At 49.9% G+C, this 23,281-nt stretch overlaps 1 protein-coding gene across 14 annotated transcripts in view; it reads right to left on the reverse strand.

The window, feature by feature from the left end:
- Positions 1 to 520: 520 nt before the first annotated feature.
- Positions 521 to 23,281, reverse strand: part of LOC147637975 (uncharacterized) — a 237,637-nt gene continuing 214,876 nt past the window's right edge. For all 14 annotated transcript variants that reach the window (XM_086797152.1, XM_086797089.1, XM_086797184.1 and 11 more), the window contains one exon: positions 521 to 1,629. In XM_086797152.1, coding sequence (XP_086653278.1) covers positions 840 to 1,629 — 790 coding nt within the window. In that variant the 3' untranslated portion in view covers positions 521 to 839. The remainder of the gene's footprint in view (positions 1,630 to 23,281) is intronic.

A 23,281-nucleotide genomic window follows, 5' to 3' on the forward strand; every position in this document is an offset into this window, starting at 1 on the left:
TGGCCTCGCTCATCTAGAGCTAGGCTGCTTGTTATTGCTTGATAGGACTGCATGCTGCTCACAAGACAAGCTCAAAGCTCCAAGCATATTACTGTCCAATGAAAAATGGGCATATATTCGTTTTATGTTTCCCCCGACTTTTATCCCCCCCCCCCCCCCCCAAAACTTTGACCCAATTTCTCAGTTCCCTCATAATTTCCGATTTCCCTCCATTTGGCTACCAATTGTTCAATTACAAAAGAGACTAATTTTCCAATTCCCCAATTCTTCAATTCACTCCCCATAACTTTCCACTTTTTTCATTTACTTCCCAATTTTTAGATTTCCATAATTCCCCACTTTCTCGCAAACTCACGCCATTTCTTCATTTCAGTTCCCTGCAAATTGCCGTTTTTATCTCCATTTCCGTTTCCGTTCCCCATAACTATGATTTTAAGGGTAACCTAGATTTTCATTTTTAAGCGTAAATTTTGTTCCACCCTTGCACTTGAAGAAGACACCATTCCAAGAGAGAGATAAAGATGCGCTTTAAAACCATTATATTTTCTTTAACAGATGCACTCTGGCAATGAATGGAACTTTTTATAGACTTAGCATACACTGGGGCACTCTCTTGTTTGTTGCCCCATGATCAATGAGCTTTTGAGCTATTTAATTGACGTTGAACAACCTGCAGAAAATACAAGCATGCAGATTTGGGAAGAATTTTCCCACTGCATACTCCATTTGTTGCACCTGAATGCTCGTTATAAGCTGGGCAACAAGCATCTACTCAAATTGATTCCACCTCTGCCACGGACTGACTACAGTCACTTTTCCAGTAGTTTACATCATTGAAGTCAAGGTCTCCGATGAGAGTTGGGTTCATTTTGTGAGACATGTTTGACTGGATGGATTGGCCCATCCTCCCCAACAATACCTTCCCGTACTGCATGCTCCTGTACAGTCCATCCAAACAAAGGTGCAGCTCTTTGTTTATCCCCAGTATCATGTTTGTGTCCTGTAGGCGTGATGGCTGAAGTCATATCTACCATCAACCCTGTATCTACGTCACCTTCTGCCTCATGTGCAGACATCAAGCCGGATATGCCCACTGCTTCAAATTCGTTTCCTGTATCATCTCTAAATGGGTGGTAGTCACTAAAAGCCGTCCTCGCAGACGTACCTTCCAAGGACGGAGACTGTTTCCAACTAGCCCAGTCAGGTGGCCTTGCAGAAAATAAATCAGTATCTAGCTTTTCACCTTCAAAAATGGATAAATTATCGAAGACTTCAAGCTTTTCCACACCTGACAAGTTATCCATCAACTTAACCCCACTTTCAAGTGTCACCACTCTCATCTCTAAACTATTCTCACCGACACCATTTCCAGAACCAACTTTGTATTCAGCCATAACGCAGGCATTACTGGTGGAAGAAGTAGCTGTATCCACCAGCTCAACATCCTCACCAACCACCACCTCCTCGTTACTACTGCTGTTGGTAGATGTTAAATTATTGTTTGAATCTATATCTTCAGGGTATGAAGCTGGAGTGGAGATCAGAAATGAGTCCATGGATTGGTTTGACCTGTCATTAGGAAATGCAAACCAGTTTGGCCCCGAAAGAAAACTCTCTTTCAATCGTCCGCTGCAACAAAACAACATCCAGATCAGCTTTACTCTTTAAGGAAATCCTACCCGAATGACCTGATAACCATCAAAAGTAACATAACCTAATGATACTGTAAAAAAGCTTGCTGCCATTGATCTTGTAGCTCTCAGCTTTACAAGATGGGTCTGCAGTACTTATGAAACAAATATATCACACCGTAAAACCACAGTTCGGTTTCCTGGTAGCCTTTGTACAGGTACCACGTACATTCCTCTCCACATACACCAATATAAGAACTACCAGTTGTCTTCTTTAAGCTCCAGCTAACACTCCTCTCCACATACACCAATATAAGAACTACCAGTTGTCTTCTTTAAGCTCCAGCTATTGAATAACAAAGTGAGCATGCAGACAACCAATGAACAAAGAACGTAATTTTTTTTTCGTGATTGTATTCATTAAATGGCCCAAACTGGTGATTTTGGCAGGCACAACACATACTCATAGCACCAACATAAATTCTGACAGTAATATGGACTTGAAGTTTGTCAGGCTTTATAAGCCTGTAAATTAAATGTTTCGCCTTTGCACTTACGAAATGCTACACTTATGAGGAGAAAAACCTTCCTTTCTGCAAAGTCCAAGACACTAAAGGACTGAAATGGCTGTAGGCAGATGAACAAGATTTCTGATGTCAAAGAAAAGCCAAGGGAGATGGTTCTGAACTTGCTCGCTGAAGCTTTCGCACCCCCCCCCCCCCTTGCTCGAGCTGCCTTCGCCCTTCCCCGCCTGCTCGCACCCCCCCCTCCGCGCCCCTGTGCTCTTCGCGCCCCCCACCCCCCCTTTCGCGCCCATCAGTCCTGCCCGCCTGCCCCCGTCTCCTTCACGCCCCCGCTCCCCCCTTCCTCCGCGTCCCGCCCCCTGCCTGCCCCCGCCCCCCTTTCGCGCTTTTCCCGCCCCCTCTTTGCTCCCCGCTGCCCGTTTCTCGCCTCTGTCTTCCGCCCCTCCCTGCTCCGCTTTTTCGTGCAGCTTGGTTCTTGCAGGACCCTCCGTCTTCGCTTCCCCCTCGACTCAGCTTCAGACTCTGATGGAGGTTCCTCCCGCCCCACCTCAAAGGGACTCTTCCGCAGCCCCCTCGCCCGCCCGTGAGGATACCCCCATCAGGCTTTCTCTTTCGCCAAAAGAGGAAGCGAGCCTTGCCGCAAAGGTGGAACGCCTCCAGGCACATTCCACCATTTGCCGTATAGTTGGCACTCGCCCCAGCAGAGGGGAGATCCGGGATCTTCTCCAGGCCCGCGTTCTTGCAGATGTGGGCAAGATCCTAGACGTTCAGTTACTGGGCCGCGGACACTACCAGATTGCGTTCGAGACAGCCCAGAGCGTGGCCCAGGTCCTAGCCATGAGTCCCCTTGACATCAGGGGCGCTCGGGCCATTTTCAGACATTGGCAGCATAGTTTCGACCCAGCAGCGGCCGAGCAGGGAGAGCGCCTATTCCATGTCACAGTTTGCTTTACTGGACTTCGCCGCGAGTACCTTCCGCTCCTTTCTAGGATAGGATCATTGGTGGGCTCGGTGCTTGAGACTGGCCCCACAGTAGCTTCAGAGGTGGCTAGAGCAGCTGGCCTTCCTTCGGTCAGAGTTCTGGTTCCTGACACCTCCTCCCTTCCAAAGGTCATTCAGTTACCTAGGATAGGGGGGGGGGGGTGTGGATCGATCAGAGAATGGAGTTTTCGGGGCTCCCGAACCAGTGTTTTATATGCAGGCAGGTTGGCCACCTGGCCAAGGCCTGCCCTCATAGGAGACCCCGACCTTCACCGCAACAGCAGACCTTCGATGGCCCGCCCACAGACGCGGCTCGGCAGGCAACCTCCGGGACACCTGCTCAGCCCACAGAGACCTCTGATTGGCAGCCTGGACAGGGGCGCCGTAGAGGGAGACAGCCACAACAGCATGCCCAGAGACCGACGCAGCAGCAGACACAGCCTCAGCATCATTGGGTTCCAGTGAGGAATAGCTTTGCTCCCCTCCAGGAGGAGACCCCAGCGCAAACTAAGGATCAGAAAATGCCAGCACCCCCCCTTCTCCTCCACCCCACCCTCCCCCGCCCCCCTCCTCCCGCCTCGCTTCCACCCTCGCCTCCTCCCGTTCCCGCTCCCGCTTTTCCAGCGTCTCCTTCCCCACCCCCTTCTCCCCCCCCTCCGCTCGCCTCAGCTCCTCGGGAGGCACTAGCAGTACCCTAGCGCTCACCTGCAGTTTGGCGGGCACTGAGCACCGACCTTGCTCGTACACCGCAAAGGAGACCTACCATGCCGATTCGTGCTTCACGGATATCCTCTATCCGCAGTCGGTAGTCTCGACACTAGACAGCGCTCGGAGGCTTTCGACTACTCCTTTACACGCCTTTTTTAAGCGGAGGGCCCCCATGAGCCACACCCATCAGAGTTCATGTGGTGATACCTCCGGCCCGAGGGGAGGAGGCACTTGATTCAGCGGTGGCCTTCTCCTTCCCTCTTTGCGGCACTAGCGACCGGGAGTGGACTCTGGATCTCGCTCTTAGTATTTTGCAGACACAGGCAGTTGAGTTTTCTCACCATGTGAGTGATTTGGAGATGACAGACGTGATAGGCCGACTCTGGAAGTTGGCACATTTCTTTGATACCGGGAGTGCGGATGCCTCCGGGAATCGACACTTGGTGGTTCGCATAGTGGCAGACCTAGCGCGAGACCCTGGCTATGTATGCATACATGAGGTTTCTCTCTCCGAGCGGGAGGCAGTTGCTATGGGACACAGCCACTGGCGCTTGGTCCGAGACTCTTGCAGCACACCGAGTGGGCAGATTCATAGCCGCTCGGATGGGGATTACTCTCCATCCAAGCCGCTTGCGAAGGCCCGCCGTATGGCTGAGATAGCCTCCACCTCAGCAGGTCATCCATGAGGATCATCTCATGGAATGTACAGGGCCTTGGCGGCGCACACTATGTACGTTATCGTGGTTGTTTGAGGCAGGAGCTTCAGAGATGCCTGGTTGGGGGCAGTATTGATATTCCGATGATGCGGGAGCACCATTTGAGTGAGAGCAGGATTCGGAGATATGGTTCGGTGATGCTTGGTAGATGGGACACATTTTGGTCTGCAGGTTTTGGCCTCTTGGGTGGGCAGGGAGGAGTATGTATGGTCGTTGCGGATGTATGGCGGCACGCCACTGTGGATCGCGGGGTCATTGTGCCTGGTAGAGCGCAGTATGTTATTCTGAGGATGCACGATGAGCATTTTGGTGTGCTCAATGTCTATGCGCCCAATCATGCTAGTGCCAGAGCAGAGTTCTGGACCCTTGTTACAGATGCATTGCCCGAGGCCGCACATTAGTGTGTCGGGGGAGACTTCAACATGCTTGAGGACCCAGTAGATAGGGTGGGAGGCAGTTATGTTACAGTGCACGACACAGAGCTTGCAGCTTGGAAGCGATTTTGTACGACACTGCGGATCACTGATGCATGGCAGCATGAGGCTCTCTCCCGTTCTCATGACAGTCTTAGTTTTTCTCGGTCGGATCGCCGGCAGGGAGGGACTAATCTATCACGGATTGATCGCTTCTATGTGGGCGACAGGTTTGGGGAGCGTGGTGGCTCCGTTGGCATTCTCACTGGCACCTCTTTTTCAGACCATGCGCCAGTTATTTTGACACTTGAGGAGAGGACACGGGAGACCAGCTTGCAGTTGAGGATCCCAGAGAGGATACTTACAGACCCCAGTCTTTTTGAGGACATTGAGAGGATCTGGCATGATAGCCAGAGCTCTGACCTGGATGCAGCAGGCCAGTGTGCCCAGGGACTCATCGAGCTCAGCTCTTTTTTGCACGCTACAGCCTTGACACGGCTGGGAGAGACACGAGAGCGGTAGCGTCGCTTGAGACGTAGCCTTGCTTCGCTCCAGCGTCTTCAGGAGCAGCAGCCTACATAGGAGTGGGTGGCGTCCTAGCTGAGCCAGGCACGCCAGGAGGTTAGAGAGGCAGACGAGCAGAGACACGAGTTCTACTATCATCGCCAGGCCTCTCAGTGGACGCAGCTTGGTGATAGAGTGACTGGGGAGTTTTTTGAGATCACCGGACCCCGCCATGCTCGAGCAGGAGTACGCCAACTCAGGAGGCAGGCACCACTGAGCCCGGGGAGATTAGAGCTATTGCCACTGAGTTCTATAGAGACCTGCTTTCAGCGGAGCCAGCCACTGAGGCACGTGATGCTTGCAGACAGACTGTGTGGGCCCATGTGCAGAGGAGGGTCACAGATTGTATGCGCACAGTTTTGGGTGAGCTCCTTTCAGAGGATGAGCTTGTTGAGGCTTTGAGGGTCCTTCCGCGTCATAGTTGCCTCGGGGAGGACGGATTGACGCTTGCCTTTTTTATGCGCTATTGGGACCTTTTGGGCCCAGGCCTCCGCAGGGGTTTTCATTATGTTTTTGACACTGGGGTGATGCCACAGAGTTTTTCAGAGGGCTTGATCTTTCTTATCCCCAAGGGGGAGGGAGTGTCAGATGATATTCGGCTTTGGAGGCCTATTACAATCCTCAATACTATCTACAAGGTCCTAGCAAAGGCCTCGAGTTTGAGGATCCAGCCCTTCCTTGGGGATTTGATTCATGCTACCCAAACAGGATTCATCAAGGAGCGCAGTATCCTTGACAACATTTTCACCTTCTGGGAGGCGACGGCCCGAGCTAGATTTCTTGGTGAGGACTTGGTCGTTATGCTTCGTGATTTTGAGAAGGCATACGATAGAGTCGATTGGGGTTTTCTAGAGGGCACTATGCTTCGCTTGGGTTTTGAGCCAGATTGGATTCGAGGAGTGGCGGCTCTATATTCCACAGCTCGTAGCCAGGTGTTGATGGCAGGAGGACGGGGGCCGAGTTTTGAGTTGACCAGATCAGTGCGTCAGGGATGCCCTCTCGCCCCGTTCCTTTTTCTTTTCTTTGCAGAGGCTATGAGCATGTATCTGACAGCAGAGGAGGTTGGTTTGAGAGGACTCCAGCTTCCAGTCCGGGGAGAGGACCTGCTCGATTCTGAGTTTGCTGATGACACGGGATTGTTTTTGCATGGCCAAGAGGCCAAACTACAGAGGGTAGAGCAGTCGCTACAGGTTTTTGGTGTGGCTTCGGGAGCATTGATCAATTAACGCAAGACAGTGGCTTTTTGGATCATTAGCGCTCCTGCTCCGGCATGGAGCCCAGACCCGGGTTTTAGATGGATTCCTCCTAGCACAGCAGTGCGGTATCTGGGATGCCAGATTGGACTTGATTTGTCACCTGAGCAGCAGATCGCCCCGCTTCTTTTGAGCATTCGGAAGAAGCTTTTATATTGGAGTACAGCTTGGCTATCCTTGGCTGGGAGGGTGGTGGTGACAAATCAGGTGCTTTTAGTGACTGTGTGGTATATCACGTCTTGCTGGATTTTCTCGAGCTCTTGCATCAGCCAGGTACAGAGGCTGATCAGGAACTTTCTTTGGTCTGGGGGGGATGGTCAGCCGGCACGGGCTAAGGTTGCTTGGGCAGTTATTACTCTTCCGCTGGCCCAGGGGGGCTTGGGCATTATAGATCCAGCTGATCAGAGTAGAGCCTTGTTGGGGAAGCTTATTGTTCGGGGGCTGCTTCCAGGCGATGAGCCTTGGAAGGAGCTTCTTTTTCAGCGGTTGCAGGCTAAAGCTCCCCCAGCAGGGGCACTTGGGCACCAGAGATTCGGTGGATCTTCACAGAGATAAGGAGGACAGGCCTCAGTAGAGGATGGGAGGACAGATTTGCCTTGAGTATCCTACTACGAGCTTGGGAGTTGCTGAGACCGGGGCTTTCTCAAAGACCTCCCACTTGTGATGAGCAGCGGGCCAGACAGCCGCTCATCTGGAGCCCCACGGTACGCACAGAGCAGGGTCATATGCTGGGTTCTCGGCCTCGTCTAGCCTGGGGACCATTGGCGGCACGCCCAGCGCGCAGTTTTGGAGATTGGCAGGTCTTTTGCAGTCTCCCGGAGGAGATCCAGGCGGAGAGGCTGAGACACTTGAGAGGGGGGCTGATTATGAGGGATGACATTCAGGAGGCACTCACTGAGGAGTGGTTCACGCCTTTCGAGCCAGCGGCTCCACGGTGGATGGGAGCCTTTACACAATTGGAGATCCTGATTGCTGTCAAAGCTTGCACTAAGGATGGTAGATGCCTCTACTATGAGATACAGGATGAGGGCAGACTTCAGAGAGTGAAGGCGGAGTCGCCTTTGGTTGCAGAGTGCATCTTTCAGAGGATATGGGTAGTGGCCGCCGCTTCTCGGAAGTGGCATAGTGATCCAGACCCTGCAGATGTGGACTCTGATTGGCGCATATGGGCATATGCTGCGCGCCCCTTGGCCCGGCTCCAGTGGGACCTTGGCGAGTACGAGTGGCATGATCCTTATGCGCCCCCCGAGGCCACAAAGATCACCTTTTTGCAGTACACTGTTCGTTTGGGGAGGCATATTTTGACTGTGAGGAGGACGGTCTTTCCAGCTGCATCGGAGCACTGGCGGCTTCAGGGACTCTCACAGGAGTTCCTGGAGGATTTTTGGACCAGGCTCTGGGCTAGCAGACAGGCACGCACGATCTCGGCTTTCCAATGGCTGGTTGCCCACACGGGCTCTGCAGTTGGCACTTGGCTTGTCTACAGTGGCCTTCCGCCGGCCTGGGTCCGATGCGGCCACCCATTGGAGACACAGAGACATTGCCTATGGGACTGTCCACAGGCGCATCAGATTTGGCTGAGGATGCTGCGCATTTTGGCCCCCCTCTCTCCAGAGGGCATGTATACGTGGGGAGCCGCTGCTTGGTCGACTTCCTCAGGGCCAGCGCTGGGATACGAGACGGAGCAGGACAGCCAGGCCATCGGATTCATTGGGGGCCAGCCTCGCCTTGTTCCTTCACCGGATTTCTCGACAGTCGGCTGGACACAGGAGAGGGATATACGATGGGAGCTCCTTATCAGCCTCACCATATGGTTCACCTGGAGAGCCCGTTGTTTCAGGGCCTTTGAGGGGAGACTGGAGCCACTTGCAGAGACTGTTCGGGCTATCTGGCAAGAGTTGATTCACACCCTGCGAGGACAGTATGACCGCATCCGGGGCGACTCGATTCGAGCGATCTTGCGGCGCCAGGCCTTCCACACCACTTGGCGCAGCGGCCCTTTCTATACTCTACACGCGGGTACCCCCCGCTCGCACTACTACAGGCCACCTGTTTGGATTTTCCCCCCTCCTATTGTATGATATAGCCTCTCAGCTATTTGTACTTTTATTTGTACTTTTCTGCACCTAGGGAGAGTCTCCCTAGCTGCCTTGATTGGATCTCTGCTTTGCCTTCTTATGAGCAGGAGAGGGGTTTTGTAGCCCAGTGGGCTTTTTTTATAACTAATGAAAGGATCTTTTCTCGGAAAAAAAAAAGAAAAGCCAAGGGAGGGGTGTCGGTGAAATGAACCCGAGCACTCATGCCACCTTTGCTTCGCAATCAGTACTTCTGAGACCCCAAATGCAGCTTTGAGAGTGCAGTCACACCCCCACCCAGTAATCTCACTAAATGACGTTGGCATGCCAAACCAAGTTTCTGAGGACACCACGTCTCACTAGAAGACAGTTTACATTAAAAAAATCTCAGTCTCTCTGGGCATAAATATGGGAGATGGGAAATAAAAACAGTGATTTAAGGGCAACCACGCCCCAAACCCCCACCGTTAACTGTCAGCTTCATATGGACACTTTATTCAAACCCTCGGTGTTTGATTGCAGCACTTTGACAGCAACTCATTTGTTATGTAGGAGCAAGGAACAATATTTATTGGCATTTGGAGCCTCATGCTGTTCACCTGTGGCCCCTGGAAAACGGAAATGGCAAATTGAGGGGGCCTAAAATGAGGAAATAAGACTATGTCAGCAAGGGAGATGCAAAACAAGGGAGAGGGAGGAGACACATGGAGAAGTAAAAAATTGGGATAGTGACTAGGGGAAAAGAGATGGGTGAGGAGAAGAAACAAAAGTGAAGCATATATTGCCTTGAAATTGGGGGGGTTCGGCAGGGAAACGCAAATTGGGGGGGTTCGGCAGGGAAACGCAAATGTTGTGGGGAAAGTGGCAGGGAGGAACATTTCCTACGATTTCCCCAACAGAAATGCATATTGGGATGCAAGTGTAATTCACCCAGACGGGTGTGAAACTATTGGACACGTCTCATAAATAAATAATACTTAAAACACTTAACTTAAATGCAACAGCACAAGACAAGGTACATATTGGGATTCGGAGTCTTGTATGTGCGTATCTGTCTCTGTGTGTACCCATCGTGTACGTGTACCCCTTGTTTGTGTACCCACTTGTGTCTCTGTGTGAACAGCCCCTAAAAGGTTAAATTGTGTTAGTGTGTATGAACCCACCCTTAGGTGTGGATAAGATAAGTGTGCCATGTGTCACTTGTCTGGTACGTGTGTGTGATTCCCTTGAGTCAAAAGACAAGGCTAATAGCCCACAAAAGCATGTACTTGGTGTAAGCTTCTATTACAATCAAATCATTAAGTCCTGCATTCTCTTGCTGTTCCTCTTGGTTGTGAACACACCTCTTCTCTCTCCCTCTTACTCTTTCTCTCTCTTCACCTTTGCAACCATTGCCATGGCTTGAAGGTTCATCATTTCTCTCAATCTCCACCATCACTGAGCAGCTTCACCAATAGCAGCAGGTAACACGTAACCCTAACCTTGATCCTGCCAACATGGTATCAGAGCAAAGGAGGGTAGGGAACCTGCACGCTGCCAATCTGCATGACCCACGCTTCTACCCATCAGCAGGCTGTTGTCCAGCTCCTTCAGCTCATGACCAGCAGCCCTAGTGACCTCCTGCTACTGTGGGGTGGCTACTCCAGCACAATTGCCCTCTCCTACAGCTCTACCCCTTATCTACACACTGCCCTGTTGTGCGCACAGCTGCTACTCTACTTGCGTCACCTTGCCTATTTGTTCCTGCTCCTCAGTATGCTCCGCAGCCACCTGACTGCAGTGCCCGCCGCTTCGCGTAGCTGCTCCAAACCACCCAGCATTGTGTGCTCCTCGTACCTGCTGCCCATCACCTTCGACGTTACCTCCTGCCTGCCGCCTTCTACATCAGCGGCGCAGCAGATCTCTATGCCATCAGCCTGTGACCTGAAGCAATCTCCTTAGGCATCTGACACATCAGCTGCAGATTCACATCAACATTCAAATTTGGTCATTTTTCACATTCATAGTAATTCTCTTATTGAAGCTCCAGTATTATTGGGGAGGGTCGGCCCCCAATGGTGGTGTTTATTATGCCATTTCATTTTCAGCTTTGTACTCTTGGCAGGATCAAGGTTAGGGTTACGTGTCTATTGGTGAAGCTGCTGAGCGATGGAGTTCGACAGAAATGATGAACCCTCAAGCCATGGCAATCGTTGCACAAGTGAAGAGAGAGAGAGAGAGAGAGAGAGAGAGAGAGAGAGAGAGAGAGAGAATGAAATGAAATGTTATATTAACGTCTTCAAAAGGCCAAAGTGACCTATGAGACCAAAGTTACAACCATGTGACTTCTGATACACGGTCTGGAAAAGAAAAGAAAGAACTGAAGGTAAATATCTAGCCCTACAAGACATCAGTAGGGAGCATCCGGAAGCAGCAACTAGGGAGAGTGGGAAGCTAATGCTACTAGTCAAAATGGGGTACATGAGTACATGGATACATGAATACATGAATATGGGGGAGTACAAAAGTGACAGTGAGTACAACAGTATATGGCTGGAGTGGTAATCATCCTAGGAGCTCTAGCATGGGTCTCTGCCAGATGGCCTAGATATTTGCCATAGTGAGATGCCTGGTCGGACGAGCCCAATGCCTTGCAATGATGCTCTGAATCCTCCGGTGTAGGCACCGTCTCCAATGTGTGAGAGAGAGGGAGAGAGAAGAGATGTGTTCACAATTGAGAGAGAGTAAAAGAATGCATGAATCAATGATTTGATTGTAATAGAAGCTTACACCAAGTACATGCTTTTTTAGGCTGTAAGCCTTATCTTTTGATTCAAGGGAATCACACACACATACTAGATGAGTGCCACATGGCACACTTATCTTATCCACACCTAAGGGTGGGTTCACACACACTAACACACTTAGCCCTTTTAGGGGATGTTCACACACAGACACAAGTGGGTACACAAATAGGGGTACATGTACACCACACACACACACACACACACACACGGATACGCACATACGAGACTTCGAATCCCAACAAACCCCCCTTGGACCCATGACACTCACACTTTAACATAGGGAATGGAACTTTAGAAAATTCCAAAGCTCATGAAGTGTCGATGAAGATGCCGTTTATGAAGGCATAGCCAAGCAATTGATGCTTGGCTAGTCGTTTTGGGCCTGGGCCTGGGCCAGGGCAAAGGAAAGCCTTCAATGTGTTGGAGGCTTCAATTTGTTTCAATTAGGCAAAATTTTCCCTAATTTTGAAAACCCCCAAAATTCTATTGTTGCAAGGGCTTCAATTTTGGCTAATTGCTGAAATTTCAGGAAAGCCCTATAATGGAGTATTTTATTTTGTACAAACTCCACGCGCTTTTAAGCAAGATTTTCCATGAGCAAACTATGTTACCAAACAAAGTACGTCGGTGAAGATTGTTGAAGTAGAATTTCCATTGTAGATAAATGATTAGAAGCAATCCTCGCCTTCCAATGGATGGGAGAATGTGTCCCTAGAGTTCTTGGACCATGCCCAACACTGGCGCTCCCGTATTAGTGCAGTGCTCCCTCAATCACCATGATTGGAAAGTTGGTTCTCCGTAGTTTTAGCACCGGAGGTCACTTCTGGGCAAACTGGAAAGTTGGTTCTCCATAGTTCTAGCACCAGAGGTCACTTCTGGGCACGAACTAGCACAACTGCCGTTGTGATGTGTAAGGTTCGGGAAGCGACAGCAGTGGCCACATGCCACGGGCGGTGCCCACGGGCACCAAATTCAGCGATCAGCCTAGACAGCCCGTGCATATCTCCTGGAAGGGCACCATGCTGCTGTAAGGCTGCACGGCTGCCGTGTAAGCTGCGATACACTGTACGGCCAGTAGCAAATCAGGCAGCAGGAGGAGGGTAGCGACCAGCAGCAACAGGGCGATTTAGTGATGGCGAAGATGAAGGCAAGACCAGATTCAATCGCAGTGTATGGCAGCAAGCTGTTGGCAACGGAGGCCTTCTTGCTATACGTTTTTAACTTTTTCCTACAGGAAGATGGTCCAGGGAGGAAGCGAGAATTGTAAGTTGTGAGTTGGTTGTGGGCCCATGCACTGACCATGGGCCACTTGGCAGCTGTCCCCATACACCAGGCATACTTGCCATGAGTGTGTGGGTGCCCATGAGAAGGTGCACCTACGCTAAGTGCCCACACCTCCCTCGGTTTTAATGTGTGAACTTAAAAAGTTATAAAACATTACATTCAAATGGAACAAGTGTTTAGACATTACTTACCACCTGTTCACATGCCACAAATGATTTCAAAAGACGTGGCGCGCACACGGTGGGTGGCCATCCCCTGCCTATGAATTGGACAAGTATAGCAGGTAGTCACACAAAAACAGTTAACCCAAAAATAGTTCACAAACATTTCCAAATAAAAGTCTGATTTACTGGAAAGCATGAGTCAAGGATCTCAGTCCCTCGGGTCCACACACTGGCCTCAATATGGACGGCACGAAGGATTCCTGGCCACTCGTAAAAGCGCTCAGGAGGACCACTTGGGTGGCCAAATGGTGAATTCTCCCAGGGCTTCTAAACAATTGACTTCAACTAAAAAGCCCTAAAAGAGCTGTAGGGAAAGTTGGTCAAGTAATCCTTGTCGACCCACTTCGTGTCCATAGGTAAGAAGTAGTTTTTGAACTTCACAAGGTATCTTCTAGAAAGCTTGCCACCCGCTAGCTTTCTCTCCTTGTGATGAGCAATCTGCTCAGGCTGGAGAATAATCTCTAGCTCATCAACCTCTGATGAACGTTCACTGATAGGCTGCGGGCTGGCTTGTTCTGGCTCCACGTACTTCCAGGATAGACTCACATAAAAAGCCTTGTGAATCCTCAAATGATCACGTAATGCCAACATGAAAGTGTTAGCCTTTGGCCTCCAGGAAGTCCTGGTGTGAACACGTCCTACACACGGGCACTTGTTACCTTAAGCTGGCAAGGGTTTTTTCCCGTGTGAACACACTTCAATGTGTTACCTTTTAGGCCCTGGGGCAGATGTAAGTGTCCTTTCACTTACTTACACCTTAGTACCTTGTACTTTCACATCATTATCTATCGTGTACTTTTCTAGCATCAAGCTTGCTCTCACGTTTTCTCTGTTCAAGCTTGCTCTCTGCGTGTGTGTCTGTGTGTGTGTGCAAGAGTGCTCCCACTTCATACAACATCGGTATCAGAGTGCATCGTTTTGCTGGTTGCCCTGCTTCCCGTACATCTGGCCATTCATTTCACTGGTTTGCCAGCATCTACCCGTGCTACTCGTCATCGAATCTGCGCTGCTCGTGCTAACCAGCTGGTGCGCTGCCCGTGCTGAACCTGCTGTTGCCTTGCGTCGCTCAGCACAACCTGCAGCCTCATGTCACTTGCAGCCGACGACGTCACTTGCCTAAAGTGCTGCCTTGCTTTTTGCAGCCACCATTTGCGAGTGACACCAGCAGCTCGCAGCTGCCACAACAAGGGTCATTGCCGCCTGCTCCAAAGCGACACCTATGCAAAGGATTCGCCCAAGCGTCAATTAGAAAAGCCCCAAATCAATTTTTGATTTGGGGATTATTTCCGCCTCTGCCGCCATAGCAGCGCCCGTTCCGCAGCCCAAGGTTGTTACAAGCATCAGAGGCGTTTGGTACGAGGCGGGTATGGTACGCGCCTCAAAAGACTCGTATTTCTTAGAGTCGTTATAGGCATGTTAGAGGCATCTGTTATATATATATATATATAGTGAAAGTTGAGAGAGAGAGAGAGAGAGAGAGAGAGAGAGAGAGAGAGAGAGAGAGACTAGAGTGTGTGTCTGTGTATATATATATATATATATATATAGTGAAAGTTGAGAGAGAGAGAGAGGGAGAGAGAGAGACTAGAGTGTGTATGTATGAGCCTTGAGGGAGGGAGAGAGACTAGAGTGTGTATGTATGAGCCTTGAGGGAGGGAGAGAGAGGGTGTGTATGGGAGAGGGAGAGAAAGTGTGTGAAAGAAAGAAAGCTGTATTAAACGTCTGCAAAAGGCCAAAATGACCTATGAGACCAAAATAGTCCATCCTTATCATCTGGATACATCATCAAGATTCAAGGGTACAAAGTTAAATGAAATGAACCGGTAGAGTATACAGAGAGCTCCAAAAGTGGGTATAAAAAACAACATTATCCTAGTGTGTTTGAAGTTTAAAGTTTGAACTTTGAACTTTGGGTCTTGAGAAAGGCTTAAGGGAGGGAGGGAGAGAATGAGGGAGAGAGAGTGTGTGTGGGAGGGGCTGCCTTGGGCCCTTCAAGCCCCTGTCTAAAGACTTAACCCAACATTTTTTTTTTTTGTGGATGCCTCGATCAGGCAATCGAACGCCTCGAACTGTTAGATGCGCGCCTCGTAACAACTATGCCGCAGCTTGCTCCACCCCCTGCAACCACCGGCGGAGCCACCATTGCACAACCAGGTTTTCAAACTCAAATTTTTAACAAAGAAAAGAGAATCCAGGAAGCAGTGGAAATTGCAGTGCAATTGGTATATGACAGGGTCAATATATTTGATGGTTATGATCCAGAAAGCTATCTAAGGTGTTACGGGACAGAGATGAAGAATCAAGGGGTTCCAGAAAACATGATGATTGCATCTTTTGCATACCTTGTAAGTCCTGATTTAAAAGATGAAGTGCTGGAACTAGCAGAGTATCACTCCAAACGATGGAGTGATTTTGCAGATGCACTTATTTATGCGAGTTCCAGGTATAATGTGAGCTGTGATAGTGTTCCAGCAACAATCCGAGCCAATTTAGAAGCAGTTGTCGATGCATGTCTTATGGAGGACAATCAATTGCTATTCAAGGCTGATACAGAGATTGTGGAGGCTGTTTATGCTAAATTGGGACTGCAAAAAGCCATTAGTGAGCAACAAGGCCTTCACAGTGCCAAAAGGGATGCTTTGCTACAGCCTCATAAAGATGCAATGGGTGAACTCTGCAAGTATAATCTGTCTTCCTTGTTTGAGGGTGCAGACATACAGGGTCCTATGATCATACCACATGATGTATGTATGCCTATGCTTGAGGAGACACTTGATTCAGAGAGCTTCAGGACAGGTGTTTCGAAGGGTATTCCTCAGGTGTCGTATCATATGTGTGAAGAACAGCAGGAACCAATGCTTCTTGCTGAAAGCATGATTGCAGAGTTTGAAGGTCTAAGACAAGAAGAAGATGCTATCATTACTGCATTCTTATCTGGTTATGATGCTTATAAGCAGGATGATGTACATGAATATGCAGACGGGCCACAAGTATGTGTGATTGATTTAGAGGGGGTGAGTGATATGGGTGATTCCAACAGTGATGTTGCTTCTGAAGTTGGTTGCCAAGGTTCTTTGGATTTGGGTTATTCTGGAATGCTAACAGGGTGTTCCAACAATAAACAGGGTGATGCTATGTCATCAGTGTCAGGGTTACCTTGCAACCACATTTGTGAGCAACAATCTCGAGCTTGGAAGCCTGTTTATGATGATGATTTGGAGAGGGAAATTGAATCTGTCTTTTTGGATCATGCAGGGTTCAATGATATACAGATTCAAGGGTACTTGGGTGAGGGACCCATAGTTCTAAGCCCATCTGCAGACATGTATCAAGAAATACTGGGAGATAACATGCAGGATATGCAAAGTGTGGTCACAGAGCCTCAAGAGGCTGCATATGAGCAACCAAATGGATATAGTTATGGGGGTATGAATGTTCATGATAATCAACATGTGGGATTGCAAGATGATAATGGCTTCAATGTGATTGATCCTGGATTGGATGCTATCCTAGATGATGCATTGAATGATTTCATGGTATATAATAGATCCCCATCAGCTTTGGGCTCTTCTATGCTTGATGCTAGTCAACTGTTGGTAGCAAGTGAGGATGTGCAGATTGATTCAGATCTGGAGGCTATTCTCGATGATGCCTTGCTGGACTTTGTATGTGTTGATGCTTTTCCGTCTTTGGATGAGAAGAATGAATGTTTATCAGAGCTGGATCCGGGCACAGTAGATTTGGATGGGATGTTACCAAGTGTGTATTCTATGCTGTTAATGCAGTTGTTACTTGGTGTGGCCATACAATATGTGGTGCAAAGGCTTCAAACATGGCCTGAGGAAAATTTTGAAGCAAATCATTTTGAAGAGCATCCCACTTTGAATGATGAGGGTAATTATGCATATGCAGAGAATCTAAGTGAGGACAGGGCTTCATATGAGCAAAGGATATGGCACATATGCCAAAAGCGGTTGGTATTTGATCCAGGTGGGAAAGCAGAACCATTCAGATGTGATTGCTAAGATACAGGACCTGTGTGGCACATACCAGAGGATGTGCTGGTTTAGAGGGGGTGGATGTCGTGCCACAGCACGTCTATGGTGTGAAACCATGCATGTGAGGCTATTAAATGCAAATCCAGATGCATGGGATTAAGCGCCTGTGTACATATGGAATGTATGGCGTGTGGAGGGTTTTGCTTTTGAGGGCGTCGCCAGGTGCACAGGTGAAATGGTTTGGTGTTGAGCTTGTTACAGGCCTGTCTGGAGTAAGGTTCACTGCTGGAAGAGTATCAGTTGCTCGATGGCTCTGGCAGTGTGTACGCGTTCCCAAAGAAATGAGCGGGCACTCGTATGCTGCATCTTGAAGAGGTATGGCATGAAGGGCAATTAATAAGAAAGAAGGGCCAAGGTTGCTTGAGATATGGTGTGAAATGGAAATGTGAGTGTGGCCATTCTCTTAGGCCTTAGAAGAGATAAAAAAAAACAATAAAAGGTGGCCATAAAAGGCATGGCCACGTGGGGATTTTATGGCCGCCAGCGGGAACACTCGAGAAGCTGGCGAAGGTGGGAGGATGCGCAGCTGGCGAGCTGGCGCAGAGTATGGGGGCCTCTTGATAAAAAGGAGATTGATGAAGAAATAGGGGGGGGCGTGTTTGCAATATCTGATAGACCAGAGGGTGAAGCCATCTCATATGATTACCAATTCATCCCATTCGGCCAAGAGCAAGATTGCTTTTGTGGCGCTTCAGCATGTCGAGGCAAGCTTGGACGCAAACCGAGAAAGCAAAAGATTTCTGCCACTGTGGCCTTACAGATAGTTGCAAGGGAGGTTCTTATGTCAAGGACGACCAAAAGATCCAAGCCGTGTGGTTTTCACGTGGAACGTGGCTACAACTCTATTGATCAATTTTTCCGCCAGAGAAAGACCAAGTTTTGTACAGTCAGTGATTATGGAGCCATAGTTTGTTCAACAGCAAAAGAAAGGTCCTCCACGATCACTTGTGTGGGGCTTCGAGTTCGAATATGGTGGCCTTGGACGGGTAGAGACGGGGGGGGGGGGGGGCCTGGTCATTCTCTGCAGAGAGCGGGTGATAACAGAGGGCAGGCGTGTGTAGCCAGAGGTACAGGACAGAGAAGAGTGGCTGTGGTTGACAGCGCAGAAAGCTGCAAGCTAGTGGCCATTGTGTAGTCGTGGGGGGGGGGGGCTCCCATGTGAAAGAAGAAGCTGCCCGGTCCAGAGCAAGAAAACAGGCATACACAGTGGAGCTGGAATCTGAGGTGACACAATTAAAGGAGGAGAAAACAGCTTATGGAGACCCTTGTACCAGTTACGAGCCAGCCTCAAAGACCAAGACGTGCTCTTCGCAGGACTCGAACAACATCTTAATAAAAGGGAACATAATATTTGTTAAAGCGTTCCATTTGATCTCAAGCATGCCATTGGAAGCTCCCAAGGCTTAGACATGATAGCAAAGCATCAGCACAAAGAGCAGCCTCAAAAAGGGTGGCACCTTCATATATTTGAAAATCAGAAAGAGTGACACTTGTAGAGGTCTTTTTGGAAGTGATTTTCTCTCCTTTATGATGGCTGCGGTAAATACTGGGTGCTATACTATGGGCTGTCGACATGCATATGCTGAAGATATGTATACCCTTTGGATTTGGTGATGTCTTGTGAGTTTTATTATTTTATCTCATGAGTGTTGTTGCATGTCAAACATTTTGTACAAACATATAGCATATGTTATGTGAAGACCTTCCATGATGAGTCTTGATGATGATATATGATGATGATGATGAGTTCTCTTGCCATAAGTCTTGTATCATCAGAGTCGAAGATGGTGTGTCTTGTATGAGTTGTGGAGACAATCCCATTGAATGTATGCCTGAGTCAAGAGATTGAGTTAATACCATGCTATACTTTGTTCCATGAGAAGCTGAGAAGACATTTAATGCTTGGGATTTTGGATGTAACTCTCACAGCCAGACACCCAGTGTGTTCCCAGCGACACCTTCCACGTCACGACAGCGTGGCTAAATGAGAGCTCTTCTTCAGGCTAGCCTCCTAGGTGCACCAACAAAGATCGCAGATATTCATTCTTTGGGGTGGGGTTTCTACGAGGTTGAGTTCGACTCACCAGCAGCGTCTCATCTTGTCATGCAGATGAGCCCCATTGCACTGTGTACGGCCCAGGCCTTCTTTGCACAATGGCAGCATGTCTTCGACCCGACATCTGACCCATTAGCTGGAGTTTTAGGCTTTCCCGTGACAGTCTGCTTTTTGCAGGCCTCTGAAGGAATATCTTCCTCTTCTCCTAGTGGTGCCATTGGGAGAGTGATGGAATCCCCCCCCCCACCACCACCGCTGTCTCGGCCCTCGCACAAGCAGCGGGTATTCCATCTCTCCACATTTGTATTGCCTCGCCGGATTATATGCCTCACATGATATCTATTCCCAGTCTTCGAGGCGATCCCATTATGCAGCGAGTGGAGTATTCCAACCTTCCAGGCCAATGCTTTATTTGCACACAGATGGGTCATCTGACCAGAGTTTGCTCTCAGCGTCATACTAGGCGATCGCCCCCGGTGGTTCCCCCTCCTACTTTCCACTCAGATCCTCATCATGGAGCCGAGGGAGGAGCAAGTTCCCAAGCCGCGGAGCACCATGTTCCGACCATGGATGACCCATCAGCCCGAGAGTAGCATACGGCTGGCTCCCTGCAGCCCTTGACCCAGAGACGAGACATCTGACGCGTACCATTTGCCGCCTAATTCATCATTTCTCAGAGCCGGTGGAGCTGACCATTGCGGCCTAACCAGCGAGGGCTCTCCCACCTGAGTCTCTAGGCGGGCCCCCAGGATCTTGGGACAGCCTGTGGATTATAGTTTCTTCCGGTGTCTTCCGACAGAAGGGACAGATAGGTTTGAGGAGACCGTACCCCCTATTCGGGTATGTGTGGTCTTCCACCACTCCAGACCCTCTACGCCAGAGAATGGCGTGATGATCTTCTCTTTCCCCTTGAGCATAGTCCCTGAGACAAAGTGGGATCCTGAGGCGGTGGCCGCTACCATACAGGATCAGGTAGTTGAGCTATCGCATCATCTCCTGGAGCTCCGGATCACCGACGTTCTTACTCATCTATGGCCTTTGAACAAGATGGAGCTAGCTCACAGAGATCAGGGAGGGGAGATGGTGACCACTAGCCTGGAGGTGCTGTTTTTTGTGTTCATGCATACCACTCTCGCAGTACTTCTCCCCCTTCTTACAGATACCTCCATTGTGATCGATGGAGCACAAAGTATGCATACTCTCGCGCTCAGGCAAAGTGGCAGTACATGGAGGGCACGATCCACGCCCACTTGGCGCAACCCCACACCAGGTCAAATTGTGACTCTTCTCTGTCTAAGCCCGTGCCCAAGACTCTTCTAGCGGAGGGCAGTTTCGGTAGCTCCGCCTCACATAGAGAATGATATGAGGATTGTGTCTCATGGAACATTCAGGGCTTAGGGGGGCCTCAGTGCTTTCAGAGACAAGGCGTGCTTAGAGGAGAGTTGCATTGAGCTATGGTGGGGGGATCTATCGACATTCTTTTCCTTCAGGAGCACCACCATCTTACTGAGGGGCATACCCACCGCTGTGGGAAGATTCTACCAGGCAAGAGTCATACTTTTTGGTCTCCATCCTTCGGCCCTTCAGGGACGCATGGAGGAGTGTTTCACTGTCAGTGAGCACCTTCTGCCGTCTGTGACAAGATCAGGAGTCATAGTTCCAGGACGTGCTTAGTGGGTTACCATTCTGATTGGAGAGGATAGCGTTGGCTTCCTCAACATTTATGCCCTGAACGCGGCTGCAGGTAGAGCTATCTTTTGGAGCACTGTCCGACAGGCCCTTCCCCAGGCTAATTTTGGGTGCATGGGCGATGACTTCAACATGATAGAGGCAACGAAGGACAGACTTGGAGGTGGCATCGCCACTGTCTCAGGGGTGGAGTGCACAGGAAGAGATGATACTAATTCTTAGGGGACACGACCCTTGGCATCTTCCAGAGTTTGGGCGCAGCCCTGAGAGTCTTAGCTTCTCTCGATCGGATAGGCGGAGCACTGGCCCCAACCTCTCTTGGCTGGACAGGTTTTATGTTGACAAGTGGGCTTGCAGCCGTGGAGGCATGGTTGGTATTCTGGCAAGCACTACATTTTTAGATCATGCCCCAGTTATTCTATCCCTAGAGGACCCATGGAGGCATGACAGACATGAGAGCTCCACGATTCCAGACACCCTCATTTAGGACCCCGAGATTTGTAGCCGGATTGAGCAGATATGGGCGGGTCTAGACTTTTCCTCAAGATCTGTAGCGTGCACTTTGGATGAGGGCCTTGGGGAGGTCAGTATTTTCTTGCAGCAGGCAGCCTAGAGTAGATTGGAGGGATTTCAAGAGCAGGAGAGGAGTCTGAGGAGGGGTCTAGCCTCTTTACAGCATCTTCAGGAGAGTTCCCCGGACAGCCCATGGTTTGAGGTCAGATCGCTGCTGCCCGCACGGAGATTCAGTCCATTGACGAGAGGAGGGTAGAATATAGATACCATGCCAGGGCCTCATTCTAGACTCAGGCCGGTGACAGATTTTTTTTTTTTTTCCGAGAAAAGATCCTTTCATTAGTTATAAAAAACGCCCGCTGGGCTACAAAAAAAACTCTCCTTCTCATAAGAAGGCAGAGCAGAGATCCAATCAAGGCAGCTAGGGAGACTCTCCCTAGGTGCAAAAAGGTACAACTATCAGTACAAATAACTGAGAGGCTATATCATACAATAGGAGGGGGGAAAAGCCAAACAGGTGGCCTGTAATGCCAACGGGGGGTACCCGCGTGTAGTGTATAGAAGGGGCCGCTGCGCCAAGTGGTGTGAAAGGCCTGGCACCGCAAGATCGCTGCATCCGAGTCGCCCCGAATGCGGTCATACTGTCCTTGCAGGGTGTGGATCAACTCCTGCCAAATCCCCCGAAAAGTCTCTGCTGGTGGCTCCAGTCTCCCCTCAAAGGCCCTGAAACACCGGGCTCTCCAAGTGAACCAGATGGTGAGGCTGCTCAGGAGCTCCCATCGTAGATCCCTCTCCTGTGTCCAGCCGGCGGACGAGAAATCCGGTGAAGAAACAAGGCGAGGCTGGCCCCTAATGAATCTGATGGCCTGGCTGTCCTGCTCCGTCTCGTATCCCAGAGCAGGCCCTGACGAAGTCGACCAAGCAACGGCACCCCACAAATACATGCCCTCTAGAGAGAGGGGGGCCAAAATGCGCAGCACCCTCAGCCAAATCTGTTGCGCCGGTGGACAGTCCCATAGGCAGTGTCTCTGTGTCTCCAATGGGTGGCCGCATCGGACGCAGACCGCCGGAAGACAGAGTTACTACAGACTTCTTTGAGATAGCCGGCCCTCACAGGAGCAGAGACGGTACTCACAAGCTACGTGGCCACGATGGAGTTATTGTTTCTGATCCCCCGCAAGTGAGAGCCATCGCCACGGATTTCTTCCGGTCTCTTCTCACATTATCCCCCCAGGTGATGGATGCATGCGAGAGAGTCTGGAGACACACGAGAGAGGTGGTTCCCCCCTCCCTTTGGTCTTTCTTATTGACCCCTTTCACTGCAGGGGAGCTGGTGGAGGCGGTGAAGGCATTAAACAAGGGGCGGATGGGATTCTTTCTTTCTTTCTTGCTTCTTTCTTTCTTTCTTTCTTGCTTCTTTCTTTCTTCGCCATTGGGACCTCATGGAAGGTGGCCTTCGCGTTGCCTTCAATGAGATTATGCTCACAAGTGCCATGCCAGAGAGGCTCACACAGGGCTTGATACATTTGATTCCCAAGGAGGGTAGTGATAGATTGGAGATCCGCCAGTGGAGACCTATCGCCCTTCTAGGGACGGCCTACAAGATTTTGGCCAAGGCCATCAGCAGGCAACTCTAGTCTTTCCTCACATACTTGATCCATTACACTCAGACTGGTTTTGTTCAGGATAGGAGTATTCAGGACAACATCTTCACCTTTTGGGAGGCGACAGTATCGGTCAGGATGCGACAGCAGGACCTCATTGTGCTACGCCTTGACTTTGAGAAAGCTTGTGATAGGGTGGATT

Source organism: Cibotium barometz, chromosome 5 (genome assembly GCF_041138505.1).
Source record: "Cibotium barometz isolate CiBa-2024 chromosome 5, ASM4113850v1, whole genome shotgun sequence".
Taxonomy (NCBI): Eukaryota; Viridiplantae; Streptophyta; class Polypodiopsida; order Cyatheales; family Cibotiaceae; genus Cibotium; species Cibotium barometz.